This window comes from Balaenoptera physalus, assembly GCF_965194825.1.
Source record: "Balaenoptera physalus genome assembly, chromosome: 13".
NCBI lineage: Eukaryota > Metazoa > Chordata > Mammalia > Artiodactyla > Balaenopteridae > Balaenoptera > Balaenoptera physalus.
This window is the reverse complement of record NC_138892.1, coordinates 96,722,005-96,741,096: the sequence shown is the minus strand read 5'-3', so window position 1 is coordinate 96,741,096 and position 19,092 is coordinate 96,722,005. Positions and strand designations below refer to the sequence as shown.

General features: G+C 41.1%; 1 protein-coding gene across 1 annotated transcript in view; it reads right to left on the bottom strand.

Moving 5' to 3' along the window:
• Positions 1-10,491, bottom strand: part of PLBD1 (phospholipase B domain containing 1) — a 72,807-nt gene extending 62,316 nt beyond the window's left edge. Inside the window, exon 1 of the mRNA XM_082421994.1 lies at positions 6,010-10,491. Within this exon, the coding sequence (XP_082278120.1) occupies positions 6,010-6,112 (103 nt within the window). The 5' untranslated portion in view covers positions 6,113-10,491. The remainder of the gene's footprint in view (positions 1-6,009) is intronic.
• Between the last annotated feature and the right edge of the window lie 8,601 nt (positions 10,492-19,092).

Below are 19,092 nucleotides of genomic sequence, written 5' to 3'. Positions count from 1 at the left end.
ACCACAATCAAGTGAGATTTATCCCAGGGAATGCAAGGATTTTTCAATATCTGCAAATCAATCAGTGTGATACACCACATTAACAAATTGAAGAAAAACCATATGATCATCTCAATAGATGCAGAAAAAGCTTTTGATAAAAATTCAATATCAATTTACAATAAAAACTCTCCAGAAAGTGGGCATAGAGGGAACATACCTCAACATAATAAGGCCATATATGACAAACCCATAGCTAACATCATACTCAACAGTGTAAAGCGGAAAGCATTTCCTCTAAGACCGGGAACAAGACAAGGATGTCCACTCTCACCACTTTTATTCAACATAGTTTTGGAAGTCCTAGCTGCAGCAATCAGAGAAGAAAAAGAAATAAAAGGAATCCAAATTGGAAAAGACGTTAAACTGCCACTGTTTGCAGATGACATGATACTATGCATAGAAAATCCTAAAGACACTACCAGAAAACTACTAGAGCTCATCAATGAATTTGGTAAAGCTGTAGGTGACAAAATTAATACACAGAAATCTGTTGCATTTCTATACACTAACAATGAAAGACAAATTCAAGAAACAATCCCATTTACCATCACATCAAAAAGAATAAAATACCTAGGAATAAACCTACCTAAGGAGGCTAAAGACCTGTACTCTGAAAACTATAAGATGCTGATGCAAGAAATTGAAGACGACACCAACAGATGGAAAGATATACCGTGTTCTTGGATTGGAAGAATCAATATTGTCCAGATGACTATACTACCCAAGGCAATCTACAGATTTATTGCAATCCCTATCAAGTTACCAATGGCATTTTTCACAGAACTAGAACAAAAAAATCTTAAAATTTGTATGGAGACTCAAAAGACCCCGAATAGCCAAAACAGTCTTGAGAAAGAAAAACGGAGCTGGAGGAATCAGGCTGCCTGACTTCAGACTATACTACAAAGCTATAGTCATCAAAACAATATGGTACTGGCACAAAAACAGACATATAGATCAATGGAGCAGGATAGAAAGCCCAGAAATAAACCTATGCATCTATGGTCAATTAATCTATGACAAAGGAGGCAAGACTATACAGTGGTGGAAAGACAGTCTCTTCAACAAATGGTGCTGGGACAACTGGACAGCTACATGTAAAAAAATAAAATCAGATCATTCTTTAACACTGTACAAAAAAGTAAGCTCAAAATGGATTAAAGACCTAAATGTGAGACCAAACACTATAAAACTCCTAGAGGAAAACATAGGCAGAACACTCTCTGACATAAATTGCAGCAATATCTTTTTCGATCCATCTCCCAGAGTAATGGGAATAAAAACAAGAATAAACAAATGAGACCTAATTAAATTCAAAAGCTTTTTGCACAGCAAAGAAAACCATAAACACAATGAAAAGACAACCCACAGAATGGGAGAAAATGTTTGCAAATGATGTGACGGACAAGGGATTAGTCTCCAAAATATACAAACAGCTCATGGGGCTTAATATCATCAAAACAAACAACCCAATCAAAAAATGGGCAGAAGACCTAAATAGACATTTCTCCAAAGAAGACATACAGATGGCCAAGAGGCACATGAAAAGATGTTCAACATCGTGAATTTTTAGAGAAATGCAAATCAAAACTACAGTGAGATATTACCTCACACCAGTCAAAATGGCTATTATCAAAAAGTCCACGAACAATAAATGCTGGAGAGGGTGTGGAGAGAAGGGAACCCTCCTGCACTGTTGGTGGGAATGTAAATTGGTACAGCCGCTATGGAGAACAGTATGGAGGTTTCTTAAAAAACTAAAAATAGAGCTACCATATGATCCTGCGATCCCACTCTTGGGCATATATCCACAGAAAAACATGGTTCGAAAGTATACATGCACCCCAATGTTCATTGCAGCACTGTTTACAATAGCCAAGATATGGAAGCAACCTAAATGTCCATCAACAGAGGAGTGGATAAAGAAGATGTGGTACATATATACAGTGGAATATTACTCACCCATTAAAAAGAATGAAATAATGCCATTTGCAGCAACATGGATGGACCTAGAGATTGTCATACTGAGTGAAGTAAGTCACACAGAGAAAGAGAAATATTGTATGATATCGCTTATATGCGGAATGTAAAAAGAAATGATACAAATGAACTTATTTACAGAACAGAAACAAACTCATAAACTTAGAGAATGAAGTTATGGTTACCAGGGGGTAAGGGTGGAGGGAAGGGATAGTAAGGGTGTTTGGTTTTGACATATACACACAGCTATATTTAAAACCAGTAACCAGCCAGGACCTACCGTATAGCACAGGGAACTCTGCTCAATGTTATGTAGCAGCCTGGATGGGGGGGCAGTTAGGGGGAGAGTGGATACGTGTATGGCTGAGTCCCTTTGCTGTGCACCTGAAACTATCACAACATTGTTCATCGGCTATACTCCAATATAAAATAAAAAGTTCAAAAAAAAAGATACCACATTAAAAAAAAAAGCTAGTATAGGAAGAGCACAAGAAAATGTTTGAGTTCACACAGAGCACTGTCTTCTTTTGGGTCTAAAACACTAAGACAATGGGGATGAGCTGTAGGAAGACTTAGTGAGTCTCAGAAAGACAGAAAAGTGTTGGGAAATTCTAAAGCAGCCATGGTTAATAAAATTTGCACTTTGGCAAAAATAGTCAAGATGATTTCAGACAGTTATAACCCAGGAAAGTGTTTTCTGAAACAGCTGCTTAATGTGCTGGTATGGACCCCAACTCCCTGAAATGTTAGGCCATGATTAAGAAAAAAATTCTGTTTTTATACCAAGTTATTACTTCACAGAACATGTATTATCATCAGCAATCCTTTTGCCTTATCAAGAGATCCATGATGCCTTTTCAGAGAAAAGTAACTCCAATGGCTGGTCAATTACATAGCCCCTACTATGTGCCAGGTACTGTTCCTCACAACAAACCTATGATATAGATATTATTATAATACCCATTTTACAGATGAGGAAATTGAGGCATGTAGAGGTTAGATAATTGACCGAAGGTCATGTGGTTAGTAAGTATTGGAGCCAGGATTCAAACATAGGCAGTCTACGGCTTCTGTCTTGGAATTCCATCATATCTCTCTAATACTTGACTTCCAAGAATGAAGACCTGCCACAGAAAGAGTGAACATATGGAGCAACTTCCTCAGGGAATCTGGAAATAAGAAAGTTCTCAGAGACAAAGGATCAATTGAGATTGGCCTCAGCCATAGGTCTGCTACATCAGTTAAGGAGACTGAACAACTCCCAGGACTGTAAACTCCTCATAAAGGGACAGCCACATAAAGGGATTAGCCTCTTTAGAGAGGCAATCTGTTAGTCTCACGTGGCACTGGTGAGTCATGGGAGAGTGGAAAAGGAGTTGGTGACCAGGTTTTTGGGCAAGCAGTGTCTGGTAAGGAGGACCCATGGGCTGACTGAAGTGTCCAGTCCTAGTGAGACGCAGATGAATCAGGCCCCCAGCCTAAGAATCCCTGATAGTCTTTTATCCTGTGTAGTTTGATTGCAGTGAGGATGTGCCTGGAGCAGGCTACACAAATAACCAGTCTGATAAAAATGAACAACAATTAGTATTGTGATGAACAGACGTGTGTTTATCAGGACAAATCAGCTTCCTTGTATCTGATCAGCTCTGGAGAACTGGAAAGAATGAATTTCTGGAGTCTAGTCCTGCAAGTCCCAGGGCCAGATCTGGAACCAGTTTTACCAAGGCACATGCCACCTTACGAGTCTCTTGGCAACCAACCTATCTCTTTCCCTGGTGACAACCTGACTGCACTATACATACAACTTAGAAAAACTGGTAATTCCCTGGTGGTCCAGTGGTTAGAACTCCGAGCTTTCACTGCCAAGGGCTCGAGTTCAATCCCTGGTAGGAGCTGCAAGCTATGCGGCAAAAAAAAAAAAAAAAAAAAGAAAAGAAAAATTATACAAGACATCCTAAAAACACATGTGGGGCTTGAAAGTCTGGAAAGATAAAGGCAATGCAATTATATGTCTGAAGTCTATAATAGTTTGAAATATATGGCTAGGATGAATTGGTAGTTGTTTGCCGATTTCTAGAATAATGAAACTACAGCGTAACTTTCAAAAATTAAAGAAGTTGGTTTTGGATAAAGAGGTGTATGTTAGCAGATATAAAATTCATTCCAGGGGGTTGAAAATACAATCCCTTTAGTGTTTATCGGGCACTCGTTAAATGCTGAGTACTGAGCTGGGCATTTCAGAGAGAACATGGAAAGCAAGGGGTAGCAAAGGCCCCATTTTCTGCCCAAAAGTTGTTGGCAGTCCAGCAGTTGAGGGGAAGACAAAGACCCCAAAAGCTGCACTAGAAAACAGGTTAATATGGGTGGAACAAAGGAAACAGAGATCGCATCTTTTGAGACAGTCGGTGTGGGCATCACTTGCCATTCCTCAATGCCATGATTAGACATCTTTCTAGATTGCTGGGCACAGTGCCATCAGGATCAGTTGCAGCAGAAGTGCCCTCACTCTTTGCCTTGACTCCCTCCACCTGGCGCGGCTTCAGCTTCGTATTTGGGGAACTCAGTTTAAGAAGCTGTTTCTTGTAGGCTGATATTTTCTTGAATAAACAGTGCCCCATCTTCAGAAAAACAACGTCTCCACCTCACTCCTCAGGCTGCCCCCTCACATCTACAGAAACATTGAAAACAATCCCAATAATCCAAAAGAAGAACAGAAAAGGGAGAGAAGATTCCGCCAGCACTCCAGACACAGAAGCCATTTCCATTTCCAGGGCGCTCCCTAGCCTGTCCCAGGTGTGTCCTAATGAGCAGTCTCAATGGGCTAAAAGGTGGCACGGGCTCCACCACCTCCAGAATGTGCAGGCAAATCACGGGTCAGGAGCCTGGGATTGGTCACTTCTGAGCTCAGAAGCCCAGGCAGCTTCAAAGACTGGAAAGATTTAAGAATGATAAGTGGGCAAGTTGCGAAAGCAAAGGCCTTGAAATCTGGTGACTGCACACACTTGTTGATGGAAGGTGGAGGAACAAGAACCAGCAGGTGCTTTTAGGAAGGGGTCGCTCTCCCGAACCCCACCCTAGTCTTGCACAAGGTCAGCACAGAAAAGGGATTAGGAAATAAAATGAAACGAATCCTCTCTTAATATTACTTTTCAAGTCTTTCAGGTTTTTTTTTTTTTACTTAATCTTGGTTTTATTCATTGGGAGTGAAAGTGACAAAGCCCAAACTTTTTTTTTTTTTTTGAGGCAAAGGGTCAGTGTCAATACCTGTAGGGATAAAACCTTTTTAAAACCTGTTTTACTAAGAGGGGAGTAGTCAAGTAAATGGCCTTTTGCATTTCAGCTCTGCCGTCATTGGCTGTGTATCTTTATGCAAATTACTGAAATCTCTCAGTCTCAAACTTTCTCATCTGTATTATGGGGATAATAAGCCTACTTAGGATTGTAGTGAGCATTATAGGAAAGAACACAAATCCTTCCGCACACTGCCTGGCACATAGCAAGCTGACAATACCAGGCTGCACTTCTCATCATTTTAAACCAAAGTCATTGTCAATTAAGGCAAAAAAAAAAAAAAAAAAAAGAAAGTGGCATTCCGGGATCATACCTCTCTATGGTGCGAATAAATATATTCAGATGTCCTTTGGCTGACGCTTTTAGGACCAGCCAAGGCTCAGCAAAGCCAAGAGTCGTGCAGGAGCGAACCGATCTGTCTGCCAAGAATTCTGGCCAGCACTTTTTAAGTTCGCAGAAGCACACACCCTATGCCCTCGTCTGGGGCCATCCCCGAGCTCCAGCAGGGCTGGAGCAACCCCGGCAGAAGCGCGTTCCTTGGCGCCCACCCAGAAGCCAGACGGACACACCCGCGGGAAGTAAACTTGACCGGACTCTGGAGCTCACCGAGCGGCGCGGGCCAGCGGGGAGCGCGCGAGCGTCCAGGGACCCTCCCGGCGCCCCCCGCCCGGGCTGCCCGCGGGGCGCGCTGCTCACCTGCCAGGCCCGGCGGCACCACGGCGGCCAGCAGCAGCAGCAGCAGCAGCGGGGCCGGCGGCGAGGGCAGCCCGAGGCTCCCGTCCGGGCTGCGGCGGGACATCGCTCGGCGGCCGCGATCTCCGCTCGGCTGGACCAGGCGGCTGTTGGCAGAGCGGTTCTGCGGCCGGTAGCGGGGCGCAGCGATGCAGAGTTTGGGGCGTCCTTAACTTTCCTCTCTCATGAGCCCGGCCTGTTTGGGGCTTTTAGAGGCGAGGAAGCCTCACGTGGCCTTGAGGACAACCTTCGCCCTGTTGGGCCCCAGTCGGGGAAGGGCGGGTCCTTTCTGACCCTCTAGCGCCCTGTGGGCAGGGCTGGGACAGTTCCCCTCCTGCACTTCTGGGACCTGCCGAGGCTACGTGCTGCTTTCTCCTCACTCCTCGGGAGGTTTGGCGGCCCAGGGCTGGAACAAATCAGTTCATGTCCACACCGCTAGCCTCTAGGGCCGGCCACTCGTCTGCAGCAGCTGGGAGGAGACCCCCTGGGCCGTGGAGAAATGCATACCCCTGCCTACACGCAGCTCCGATTCTTCGCCATTCTGGAGAGGTCTTCACTGGTTCTTCTAACTCCAGGATTAGTGCCCTTCCATCTCAGGCTGTTTAACCTAAATCCATTGGCTGCGGCTCAAGACTTTGGATCGTTTGCTTTTCCCTTCATTGGCTGGATCCACCACTGGCGAGTGATCCAGACGGGTCTGCAACCAGATATATCCCCCAAACCCCTGTGAAGTCCCCATTTCTGTGCAGGATCAGTTGAAAGTGACATTGTGAAGTAGGCAAAACTATGCCTTGGGTAACACGGTGAAGTTGGCAGAGGGTGTCCTAGGTGACATTATGAAGTAGGCAAAAGGCATTTTATTTATTCAGTAAGCATCTGTTGAGCCCACCTTTTGTGTCAGGTACCAGTGATATAAAGACCATTAACAGCATGTCTATGACAGGCAAGCAGGGATAAAACTGTATAAATAAACAGGTACTGGAAGCTGGCGTTATTGCTGCAAGAGAGCTCTGCTTAAGGGTCGGTGAGGGAACCCAGCTGGGGGCCGAGACACCCCCTTCTTCTCCATCTTTCTTCCAAGCTTAACTGAAGTGTTAATGGGAAGGGGGGGAAAGAGGCACATTTCCTAGAAAGGGAAACACATTTGTAATCGCTAGAAAAGGTACAGAACAATTACATCAAATCTCTGTGCAAAATGTTAAACACGAATCCTAAGTCATAATTTTGTTTGGTGACAACACCTATCACAGTACTTGGATGATAATATCATGTAATGAATAGACATGAATGAAGGAACTGAGGACACTAAAAATTGCAATGTCCATTTTTCTTCAAGTTAGAAAATAAAAGTGAAGGAAAATTATGAACATTTTGATTGTGCCATGTCGGGAAGAGAACTACATTAGGACATTCAAGGAAGTCAGAAAGTAAGTCAGAAAGAGAAAAACAAATATTGTATTTTAACGCATACATGTGGAATCTAGAAAAATGGTACAGATGAACCGGTTTGCAAGGCAGAAATAGAGACACAGTTGTAGAGAACAAACGTATAGACACCAAGGGGGGAAAGCAGGGTGGTGGTGGTGGGATGAATTGGGAGATTGGGATTGACATGTATACACACCAATATGTATAAAATAGATAATAAAAAAAATTTAAAAAAGGATGTTGTGCCACCCCAAATATTTCAGTCATGCTACCCTTCACCACCCTCCTTCACCTTATAACCCTTCCAATCCACGAAGCAAGTGGTTGGATGCGATCATGTGTAAGAATGCCTGATGTGAACTACAAGAGACACTCATTCATCTATTATTTAGTCATCAAATATTTGCTGACTTCCACGTTCCAGGCACAGAACAGTAAACAGGACAAAGTCCCTGCCCTCACAGAGCTTGCATTCTAGTGTGGGAAGCAAGTTATACATGTAAACAAATTAAGTGGATCAGGGTTTATCAGCCTCAGTGCCGTGACATTTTGGACCACGCAATTCTTTGTTGTGGGTGTGGTCCTATGCATCCTCTGGTCTTTATCCACTGGAGCCTCCCTCTAAGTTGGGACTATCAGAAACGTCTTCAGACACTGCCACACGTTCCCCTAGGGAGCAAAATTGCCCTCAGTTGAGAATCACTGAATTCGAGGATGATAAATCTTGCCTTCTTTAAATTGTCAGTTTACATATCCAGGAGGGAGATGAGCAGCTAAACTCAGTAAAGCTGAGGGGAGGGGGACCAAAGAAGATGTTGACCGTGCAATGTTTTTATCACTTCTGTAGTAGATAGACACGTGTGGTTCGGGCTACTTACCACTCATTACCCACTTCCTGTTACCAGCTTTTCATGAATCTGGACCCTATTGGTTTTGAAGTTGCAGTGAGCAAGGGAGGAGATATGTTTCCACCAAGAGACACAATAACTGTTTCACTGAATTGGGATTTTAAATTTCTGCCTGGCCTTTATTGGACTCCTCTGAAAGAAACGGGCAAGAATAGGATTACAGTGTTGGTCAGAGTGACTGAGCCTGACAACTGAATGAATGCAGCACTGCTACTCAGCAGGAGGGAGCAGCAGAAGGAGCTCAGGAGAGTCCCTTGTACCACCATGTCCTCCTGAAAAGCTTAACTAAAGTGCTGTCACCTCGCCTAGGCCGCCCCACCAGTGACTCAGGCTCCTCACTCTGATGGGCAAAGGACGCCATCCAGCTGGGATGCTGGCCCAAAGCAAAGGGAACAGGAAAAGAGAAGTCACGGATAACTAGAGCTGGGGGACCAGTTGTAGAAACAGAGACAGTGGTCTCTGTCTATGTTTCTTCCCTTGCTGTAACATATATGCGGTAGATTCAAAATTTTACAGTTCTAGAATAAAACGTACATCATGTAAATTTGGTTTTTTTCCAAAAGGTATAATTAACTTAGCATTCAAACACTTATCCATCGACGGTAGCAATTTGAGAATACCAAACTTAAGGCTACTCAGTCTCATTTGGGCTAAGTTCTAAGCAAACTTCACCTGCTTATTCTTTCCCCCTTTCCTGAGGTTGATCGTCATTTCAGGGGCTTATGTATTGACTGGGCATTGAATAGGAGGCATCTATTCTGTGAGTCATCTTCTTGGCTTGGTGGCCTCCAGTGAGATGAAGTTCATCTGTTCTGTCCTCCTTGTGGTACAACAGTGGCAGGAATCCACTGTTGACATCTGAAGCTCTTGGCCTCAGGTCTGGATTCCTATGTGCTCTGTGTATTAGTTAGGTAATGACAAATAAACTCCCAAAGTTCAAGGGATGAATGCAACCAAAATGTATTTCTGACTCATATTGCAGACCAATGTGGGAGTTGCTTAGTTGCTGGCTTTCTTTCATGTAGAAATGTAAGAATCCAGTGTCCTTTCACCTGTGGTTCCACCATTCTCTAAGGCAGATGTTCTATTCTTTCCTTGTTCATAGTGCCCTGAGAGTCTCAATAATACATTCTTGGGGCTGCAGGCCCAAAGAAATATCTAACAGTTTCTTTTATTAATTAGTTAGGGCCAAACAATTGAGAAGTAGTAATTTACTCGGTGTCCCCGATGGTACTATGTTTTCCTCAAAGATTTATAATATCTCAAATGCCCCCTTTAGTTCATTGTGGTAGGTCCTACTGATAATATTATTTCCTGTGAATATTTAGTATATCCTAGGTACCCCTTGTGAATTCATTGTGGTTGTCAAACTGTATGCAGGAACAATCACTCGGGGTCTTGGAATGTTTTCTTCCAGCCAGAGAAGGGGAAAGAATATGGGAAGGTTCTCCTGCTTCTCAGTCACTTCTGCTCCCATCCCACTGGCAATAACTAGATATATTGCCATACCTAGATGCTAAAGAGGCTGGGAAATGCAGCCTCCAGCTGGGATGTCACCTCTCAGTACGGAAATAAAACACACATTTTTTTGGAAGTCAGCCAGCTGTTTTTGGTACTCTTGGCAACCTCTCCAACCAGACTTGGATTCTGCTGGGTCCTCTGGCTCATTATCAGACCCCTCTGAGCCCTGTGGGGGTGTGTGTGGAGTAGGGAGTCAAAGATACTCCGACTTGGTGTGTGTCAGTCAGCCTCCCCAGATGCCACCTTCGGTCATTGCTTGTCTACAACTCAGATGCCATGTAGGAGACATAACTCCTTGCAAGTTCATGAGCTACATTCTGGGAAGTTTAAACATAACCTCCTCTGCTCTGGTAACTCTAGACCTGTCTGGAGTTTCTATTACCAAATGTTCCCACATCCTGCCCCACCCATCAAATAGGCAACTCAACCCCTAGAGGAAGGATGGTGCTGGTCCTTGCATCAAACTACTGTGTATTTCTCTTAACCACTCTTCAAACTTTTTAGTTGCTTGGATAAGAGTTATTATACATCCTTATAAATTATTACCTTACAAACATTTATTATCTACTAAATACCTTATTATATGTCCTTATTCCAATTTATTGTTCTTTTTTTTTTTTTTTTAAAGTTTGCTGTTCTTTATTTATTTATTTATCTATATTTATGGCTGTGTTGGGTCTTCGTTTCTGTGCGAGGGCTTTCTCTAATTGTGGCAAGTGGGGGCCGCTCTTCATCACGGTGCGCGGGCCTCTCACTATCGCGGCCTCTCTTGTTGCGGAGCACAGGCTCCAGACGCGCAGGCTCAGTAATTGTGGCTCACGGGCCTAGTTGCTCAGCGGCATGTGGGATCTTCCCAGACCAGGGCTCGAACCCGTGTCCCCTGCATTGGCAGGCAGATTCTCAACCACTGCGCCACCAGGGAAGCCCCAATTTATTGTTCTTGAATATACTTTATGGCCTTTTATTCCAACTGTGTCTTTTAAGTGTCCAAGCCAAGCTTTTGAATATTTCAAAACACTTTTCTTTCTCAGGTGCACAAACCTTACATTTTAATGGCTTTGAAGATTATGGTTTGTGTCTACGCAAGACCACAAATTTTACTCTTTGGTCTTTTTGTTTTCTTCTTCCTTCAGCAATAAGCCTTAGCCTCTTAGAATTAACCTAGTAGTGCAAAATTTACTAAGTTAAACATGAATTTCTCAGAAGAAAAATGTGTAGGGTAATATTTTAGACTACTATTCAACTTCTCTTCTGTATATTTACTTCTGTAGTTAATTATCCCTTTCTTTTTTATTCTTTGCCTCCATTTTTTTGTGTGTAGGTCATTTTGGTAGTTAAACTGATCATTTGGTACTTGGGGATCAGAATACTGAGTTCAAATTGCTGCAGAACCAAAGAAAAAATGGACATTCCTCAGAAATCCTGGGCTCAAGCCTGATGCCTGCGGAGCTTGTTCTGATGACTTATTTTTTTTTTTATTAATTTATTTATTTATTTTTGGCTGCGTTGGGTCTTCTTTGCTGCACGCAGGCTTTCTCTAGTTGAGGCGAGCGGTGTCTGCTGTTTGTTGCCGTGCGCAGGCTTCTCATTGTGGTAGCTTCTCTTTGTTTCAGAGCACAGGCTCTAGGCTCATGGGCTTCAGTAGTTGTAGCACGTGGGCTCAGTAGTTGTAGCTCGTGGGCTCTAGAGTGCAGGTTCAGTAGTTGTGGTGCACGGGCTTAGCTGCTCCGCGGCATGTGGGATCTTCCCGGACCAGCGATCAGACCCATGTCCCCTGCCATTGGCAGGCGGATTCTTAACAACTGCGCCACCAGGGAAGTCCCTTGATGACTTATAATACAATTCTGTACTGTCTGCCTATCCTCTCTTCGACTCATTTGCTCATGCTTTATAAAAGCTGCAATCCATTATAATTTCCAGACTACAGGTGTCTTGTAAATTGGGTACAGAAAAGTGGGGCTGCCATTGGTCAGTGATTGTAAGGCCACTAGCATGTCCTGGCTTTGGGACAAGGGTGTAGGGGTGAGATGTGAATCAAGCATGGGCTGACTGAAGCAGGAGCAGAGGTTAAGAGAGAAGTTTCTGTACAAGTTGCATACTAATTACATGGTTTATTATTATTATTATTTTTTCTACAGATGACAACTATACACTTTTTACCCTGATGATAGGCATCTCGGTCTCCATCTTTACTTCCAAAGAGGCTGAGAAAGGCACTCCTGAATACTTTTGGGGCCAAGAACATTTTCTGCATTGTTTAAGGGATGTAATCTTTTTTTGCCTGACAGCTCTTTTTCTTCATAATTTCTCTTTTTCTACCTCTTTTCTAAATTAAGTGGCTATATCCTGGAGTAGCTGCCACCAAGTTCCTCAATTTACTTTTCTTCTCCCACTCTTAACCTCTTAGCATTTTCTCCTCATTCTACAGACAGAAGTACAAATGCCAAATAAAAACAATTAGCAAAACACAACCCTTTCTTAGTGGTGTTTAACCTTGACTGCGGATGCAAAATATTCCTGTGTTAAATGTCCCTGATCTTCTTTCAGGTTATGAGGAAGGATTTAAGCCTGAATGGTGTGTAACAATGAATAAATGAAAAGTGCTTGATCAATATTTGGTGAGTCGAATTTGCTATTGATAATTTTAAAATGAAGACAGTAAGAACACAAATCATAGGCAGTTAATTCTTGGAAAGTGGCTACAAATTAACATGTAAATATAACCCGGGGTCAAAACTCAAGATAATGCTACTAGGAAAAGATCCTAATTCAGTCTAGCTGAGTAAATTAGATGAACATCTCCTGGATACAGGGAATTTTGTTATAAACTGTGCATATCAATCTTTCAGAAAACTGCAGTTTGAGAAGGGAGTTCTGAGGAGTGTTGCCAAGAGAAATTTGAATACTGTCTCTGTTGAGAAACACACACTGTCTGCTAGCTCTTTCAATTTAAAGATTTCAATTTAAATCAGAAACAAGAACCAGCACAACATGGAGTCTTTGAAAAATATTGCAGACTGAGGGGAAAGGAACATCATCCTGAAAAAGCTACCAATTTTAGGAACCCAAAGGAATTTTAGGAAAGAAAATTTAGCATATTCTATAGGATGTGAGAAAATAGCCTCTCTTTACCAAGAGAAGAAAGTTTATAAAGAAAAACAGGTTGAGAAGAAAATGCATGAGATGAAATGGGAGATGGACAGAATAAGAAAAGGTTGATAGAAAACTAAAAATTTCATAGTAGAATTGATATTTCCATTGGAGGCTAATAGTAAAGAGCAGAAATTGACACTGTTGAAAATTGAGTCAGTAATTTGAAGGAAAAATTGATGAGGCCCTCCAAAAATTAGAGGGAAAAGATAAAAAGGAAAAGGAATGTCAAGGTGAGAGATACAAAAGAATTTAAAGTCCAGCCTAAGAATGATATTCTTACTGAAGATTAAATCAAATTAAATATTGAATAGAATAGAAGCACTGATCAAAACACTACCAAGAAAACTTTCCTGAACTGAATAAACAAACCTTAGTGTTTTTTCCTGATATGATGTGATGGGAGGTGCACAACATCACCTACGTAGTAGTCTTGGCAAAAATGTTTCACCTAAATCAAATCATGAGGATCACATTTGGCTGGGGCTAGCTTCATGGGCACATGACATGTTCAGTCAAATATACCCCATCTCTCAAGCCTAAACCCATCAGTCTATGGGCCCTGGTCCTGGAGGTTAAACCTTTACGTTTTAGGCTTATCAAAACCTTTGCTCAACAAAGGTAAGTCTCTCCCTAGGGGTAACTGCATACCAACTATTAAGAAAATAGTAGTCTCTGAATTGGTACATAAGGGGGGAAAAAAAAAGGAACTGTGAACGTTCCAGTGAAGGGAAAATGGAAAATGTTACCTGCAAAATAGTAAAAATCAGATTGACTTGGCCGTTGAAGAATCATCTGCAGACTTTGTTGACAGAAAAGGTTGTGACCATGAAATTTTATACTGAGTTAATTTTAGTTCATGTGTTAAGGTAACAAATGTTTAAGGACTCAGAAAATAGAACTTCTATGAATCATTTTTGAAAGAATTACTTTGATATACTCCAACAGACTGAATGACAGGTCAAAATTAAGAAGAGTAGGGAAGCCATAATGTAAAAATTTAGAGAAGAATCTTTCAGTCAGTTTAATAACTTCAGCACTCCACATTTAGGAATTGAGTGGGTTCTGTATTCTCAGGTGGATTCTTCAACCTAGGCAGCAGCTTGCCCTTCAGTGATTCCTTTAGCAAGACTGTGTTTTTTTCTGCTTCCCCTTCTTGCCCAGTGACACAAGGTGTATTTCTCAAGCTGCATTCTTCACAGTACAACCCACATTGAGTCCTTGCTGTGGTTGATAACTTGTAGGTGCTTTCCTGTTCAGCACTTGCTACCAAGTAATTTGGTTGACACAGTATGTCAACAAGAATTACATAACAGAAGCAAAGTTGCATAAAAACCATAATGGCCATTTTCCTTGCCAAATAAATTGAGCAATGATTTTCTACATCCTGACAACTCCTCTTGAATAGTGCATCATGTTTTTAAAAATTGGCTATGAAAAGCAAATGACTCAGGGGCAATCTATCAGCAGTCATGAAGCTCATCCTCTTATTGTTCTTCTTCTAGGGAATGATCGATATTTTTAATTACGCTTAGGTAGTGTGGGTCCTTTGGCTGAGCTAAAGTAGGATTCATGTTTGGATGTGTCTGGTGAATGCATGAGTCCACGTGTATCCATCTACCTGAATCGGGTTGTACTGAGGAAGGACACTGGAAAAGTAGGTTTGTGTGTGGGCACCTGGGGGAAAGCAGAGCAGGTGGGGAGAAGGATGAGGGGATGGAGAGAAAAGCATGGTGTCTCTTCCATAATTTGCCTGCTTTGTTAACCTGGTTTCAGCTTTTGAAAGAGAAAGGGGTTTCAGGCAGAGCAGAAGAAACAGATTTCAAGGAGATTTTGATACTTGGGACCATTAGAGCTTTGTTCTGATGCTGGATGACAGCATGGGCCATGGAGTGGAGAAGGAAAGCATGGCTTCCACTAAGTAAAAATTGCATGGGGAGCCAAACGGCATTGACACTGTTAAGATAAAGTGGATATATATGGAAACCCTACAGTGATGCTATGAAAAGAGTCCCAAAATGAAATAGTTTAATATCACAGACACCCGTTTGCAAGGTTAATGAAATGAATAATGGTGACTGGGGGGAGGAAGGGAATCAATTGGCAATTGTATCATAACCAAGTTTGTTTTACTGCATGCATATTTATATATACATTGTTATATACCCAAATGGATATTATTTTTAAATGGGGTTGGGGAAGCGAAGCTGGCTAAGCAAAGGAAAGAAGAGGGAGGGGACATGGGGACCTGTGTATGCATATGGCTGATTCGCTTTGTTGTGAAACAGAAACTAACACAGCATTGTGAAGTAATTATACTCCAATAAAGATGTATAAAAAAAATTATGTGAGCATATTATAATGGATGTCTCTGTATGGTGGGCTTGGGAGTGATTTTTCCCCCCACCTGTCAGTATTTTCCCAAAATTCAATGACAAGAATATGGCAGCTTTCTCATCTAAAATTTTAATTTTGCAATATCTATAGGAAATATCATTTTATATTAAAAAATATTTGAAGGTGTATTGACTGAACAAATCCTCTTACTAGATTCTAACTAGAATTAGGAGTTTTAAATTGGCTATTGTACACTTTGAAACGTAAAGTATATTTCAGATCAAGCCTTTTCACTTTGAATAAACGCTTTAACAGTTCCATTCATATAATTTTCGTAGTTGTTGTTATGCTTTTTCTTCAAAGCCTTTCAATTGCCAGAAGCAAAAGTTGGGTGTATGAATCATCTAGGAAGCATTTTCAGAATAATCATGGTTGCTTAATGTCCTGCTATCAACCTGATCTTCTCTGGGCTGGGATTTCAAAAACCTCAGAAGACTTGAACTTCCCCTAGCCTGTGTTGTGGAAAGTGACCAGCCCATATGAGAAATCTGAAATTTCATAACTCAGCCTTAGCAATATGACTCTATATGCCTTTCTATCTCATTGTATCTTTCCTGGGTGAACCCCCTCCTGCTTGACCACTGGATCTGAAATATCTTGCCCTTTCTTTCCATTTTTGACGAGATTGTTCTCCTAGCTTATCCCTTTCCTCTCTTCCTTTCCAAAACAATCTATCATTTAAGGGTCAGCTCTAGGCCCAAATCAGACACCTTCAAATAAGCATTTTGGAACACCTGGTAAAAAGTAAGTTTATGCTAGATACTGTTAAGAGTCCCGGTTAGAAAGTTTGTGGCTACTGTCTTGGATTAAGAACTCGCTATCTTGTAGTGGAATTTAGGTAAGAACACAAATCACTACAATGCAAGACAGAATAATACTAAGTGCCATGCAAGTAGGAGTTCTATGAGTTTCAGAGAGGGAGGAATGAGCTCTACTCTGAAGCTGCGTTCATCCATGTTGACCTTTTCCTTCCCTGAACTATTGTTGCACTTCTTATTTATACCACTAATTTTGGCCCTTATTCTCTGTTTCATGTGTGTTTTATGTATCTGTACTTTCCTTAAACACCTTGAAATCAAGGGAAAGTCATAAATGAATTTTGTTTTCCCCCAGAGTAGCCCAAAACAGTAGGGTACCTGGGTTGTATGGAATTGAATTCCAGCTTAGGTGGATTACATGACAGTGTGGCTGACGGTCATGCAATCATTCCACTGGAGTAATGACTTTAAATGCCCCAGGCTATAAGAAAGAGACTCCACTAAGTCTCTCCAAATAAACAATAAGCTAGGTAAAAGCAATGCGCTTGCTCTTTGATCTCCAAGATTGGTCCCTGGCTCTTCCTCTCAACCACATTGCTTCACTAGCTTCACATATGTATTTACATTCTGAAGCTCTTAAGAGAATGACACTCTGCCTTTTGAGCCATTATGTTTTCCATCAAGCAACTCTTGTTGACACTAGGATCTGATGGCCTAGGGAATGACTTATTTTTGCTTCCCTTCTTACCATTCTTACCTCCCTTATTCTTTTTTTTCTTTTGGCTGTGCCACATGACATACAAGATCTTAGTTCCCTGACAAGGGATCGAACCCGTGCCCCATGCAGTGGAAGTGCAGAGTCTTAACCACTGGACTGCCAGGGAAGTCCCACTTTATATATTTTAGATATAGGACTTTTACTAGATATTAGATCTGCAAATGTTATCTTGGACATGTAGCATGCCCAATGAATGTTACCTGTTATTATTTTTGTAAGTGTAATTATGTTATCAGAGGGGCAGGTTTGTGCAACTAAATATGAAAGCATACATATTCAATATGGAAATAAACATAAAGTAATACAGCTGTCTTTGACCTTCAAGTTTGACTAGTGCTTTAGATATTCATTTATTCATTCATAAAGAAACATATGTATCAGGAACTTTGCTAGACCTTAGGGATTACAAAGAAGAATAAGACAAAATCTCTGCTTTCAATGATCTCACAGTCTCAGAGCAGTCAAGGAATAAACCTATAATTATAATACAGTGTGGTAAGCTCAGTGACTGATAAACACGGGGTACTTTTGGAATTTCAAAGAAGGATGTATATAGCTTGGGGTGAGGTTAATCAAAGAAATCTTTCTGGTTGAGGTGAAACTAGAGCTGATTCTTAAAGTGAGTAGGTCTGAGCAGAAGAAAGACTAGGTTCCCTTTTATTTCTTTTTCTTCTCTGATTGCTGTGGCTAGGACTTCCAAAACTATGTTGAATAATAGTGGTGAGAGTGGACATCCTTGTCTTGTTCCTGATCTTAGAGGAAATGCTTTCCATTTTTCACCATTGAAAATGATGGTTGCTATGGGTTTGTCATATATGGCCTTTATTATGTTGAGGTAGATTCCCTCTATGCCCACTTTCTGGAGAGTTTTTATCATAAATGGTGTTGAATTTTGTCAGAAGCTTTTTCTGCATCTATTGAGGTAATCATGTGGTTTTTATTCTTCAATTTGTTAATATGGTGTATCACATTGATTGATTTGCATATATTGAAGAATCCTTGCATCCCTGGGATAAATCCCACTTGATCATGGTGTATGATCCTGTTAATGTGTTGTTGGATTCTGTTTGCTAGTATTTTGTTGAGGATTTTTGCATCCATATTCATCGTGATATTGGTCTGTAATTTTCTTTTTTTGTGGTATCTTTGTCTGGTTTTGGTATCAGGGTGATGGTGGCCTCATAGAATGAGTTTGGGAGTGTTCCTTCCTCTGCAATTTTTTGGAAGAGTTTGAGAAGGATGAGTGTTAGCTCTTCTCTAAATGTTTGATAGAATTCAACTGTGAAGCCATCTGGTCCTGGACTTTTGTTTGTTGGAAGATTTTTAATCACAGTTTCAATTGCATTACTTGTGATTGGTCTGTTCATATTTTCTATTTCTTCCTGGTTCAGTCTTGGAAGGTTATACCTTTCTAAGAATTTGTCCATTTCTTCGAGGTTGTCCATTTTATTGGCATATAGTTGCTTGTAGGATGCTTTGTATTTCTGCAGTGTCTGTTGTAACTTCTCCTTTTGCATTTCTAATTTTATTAATTTGAGTCTTCTCCCTCTTTTTCTTGATGAGTCTGGCTAACGGCTTATCAATTTTGTTTATCGTCTCAAAGATCCAGCTTTTAGTTTTATTGATCTTTGCTATTGTTTTCTTTGTTTCTATTTCATTTATATCTGCTCTGACCTTTATGACTTCTTTCCTTCTACTAACTTTGGGTTGTCTTTGTCCTTCTTTCTCTAGTTCCTTTAGGTATAAGGTTAGATTGTTTATTTGAGAAATAAAAGGAATACAAATCGGAAAAGAAGAAGTAAAACTGTCACTGTTTGCAGATGACATGATACTATACATAGAGAATCCTAAAGATGCTACCAGAAAACTACTAGAGCTCATCAATGAATTTGGTACAGTTGCAGGATACAAAATTAATGCACAGAAATCTCTTGCATTCGTATACATTAACAACGAAAGATCAGAAAGAGAAATTAAGGAAACAATCCCATTCACCATTGCAACAAAAAGAATAAAATACCTAGGAATAAACCTACCTAAGGTGTCAAAAGACCTGTATGCAGAAAACTATAAGACACTGGTGAAAGAAATCAGAGATGATACAAAC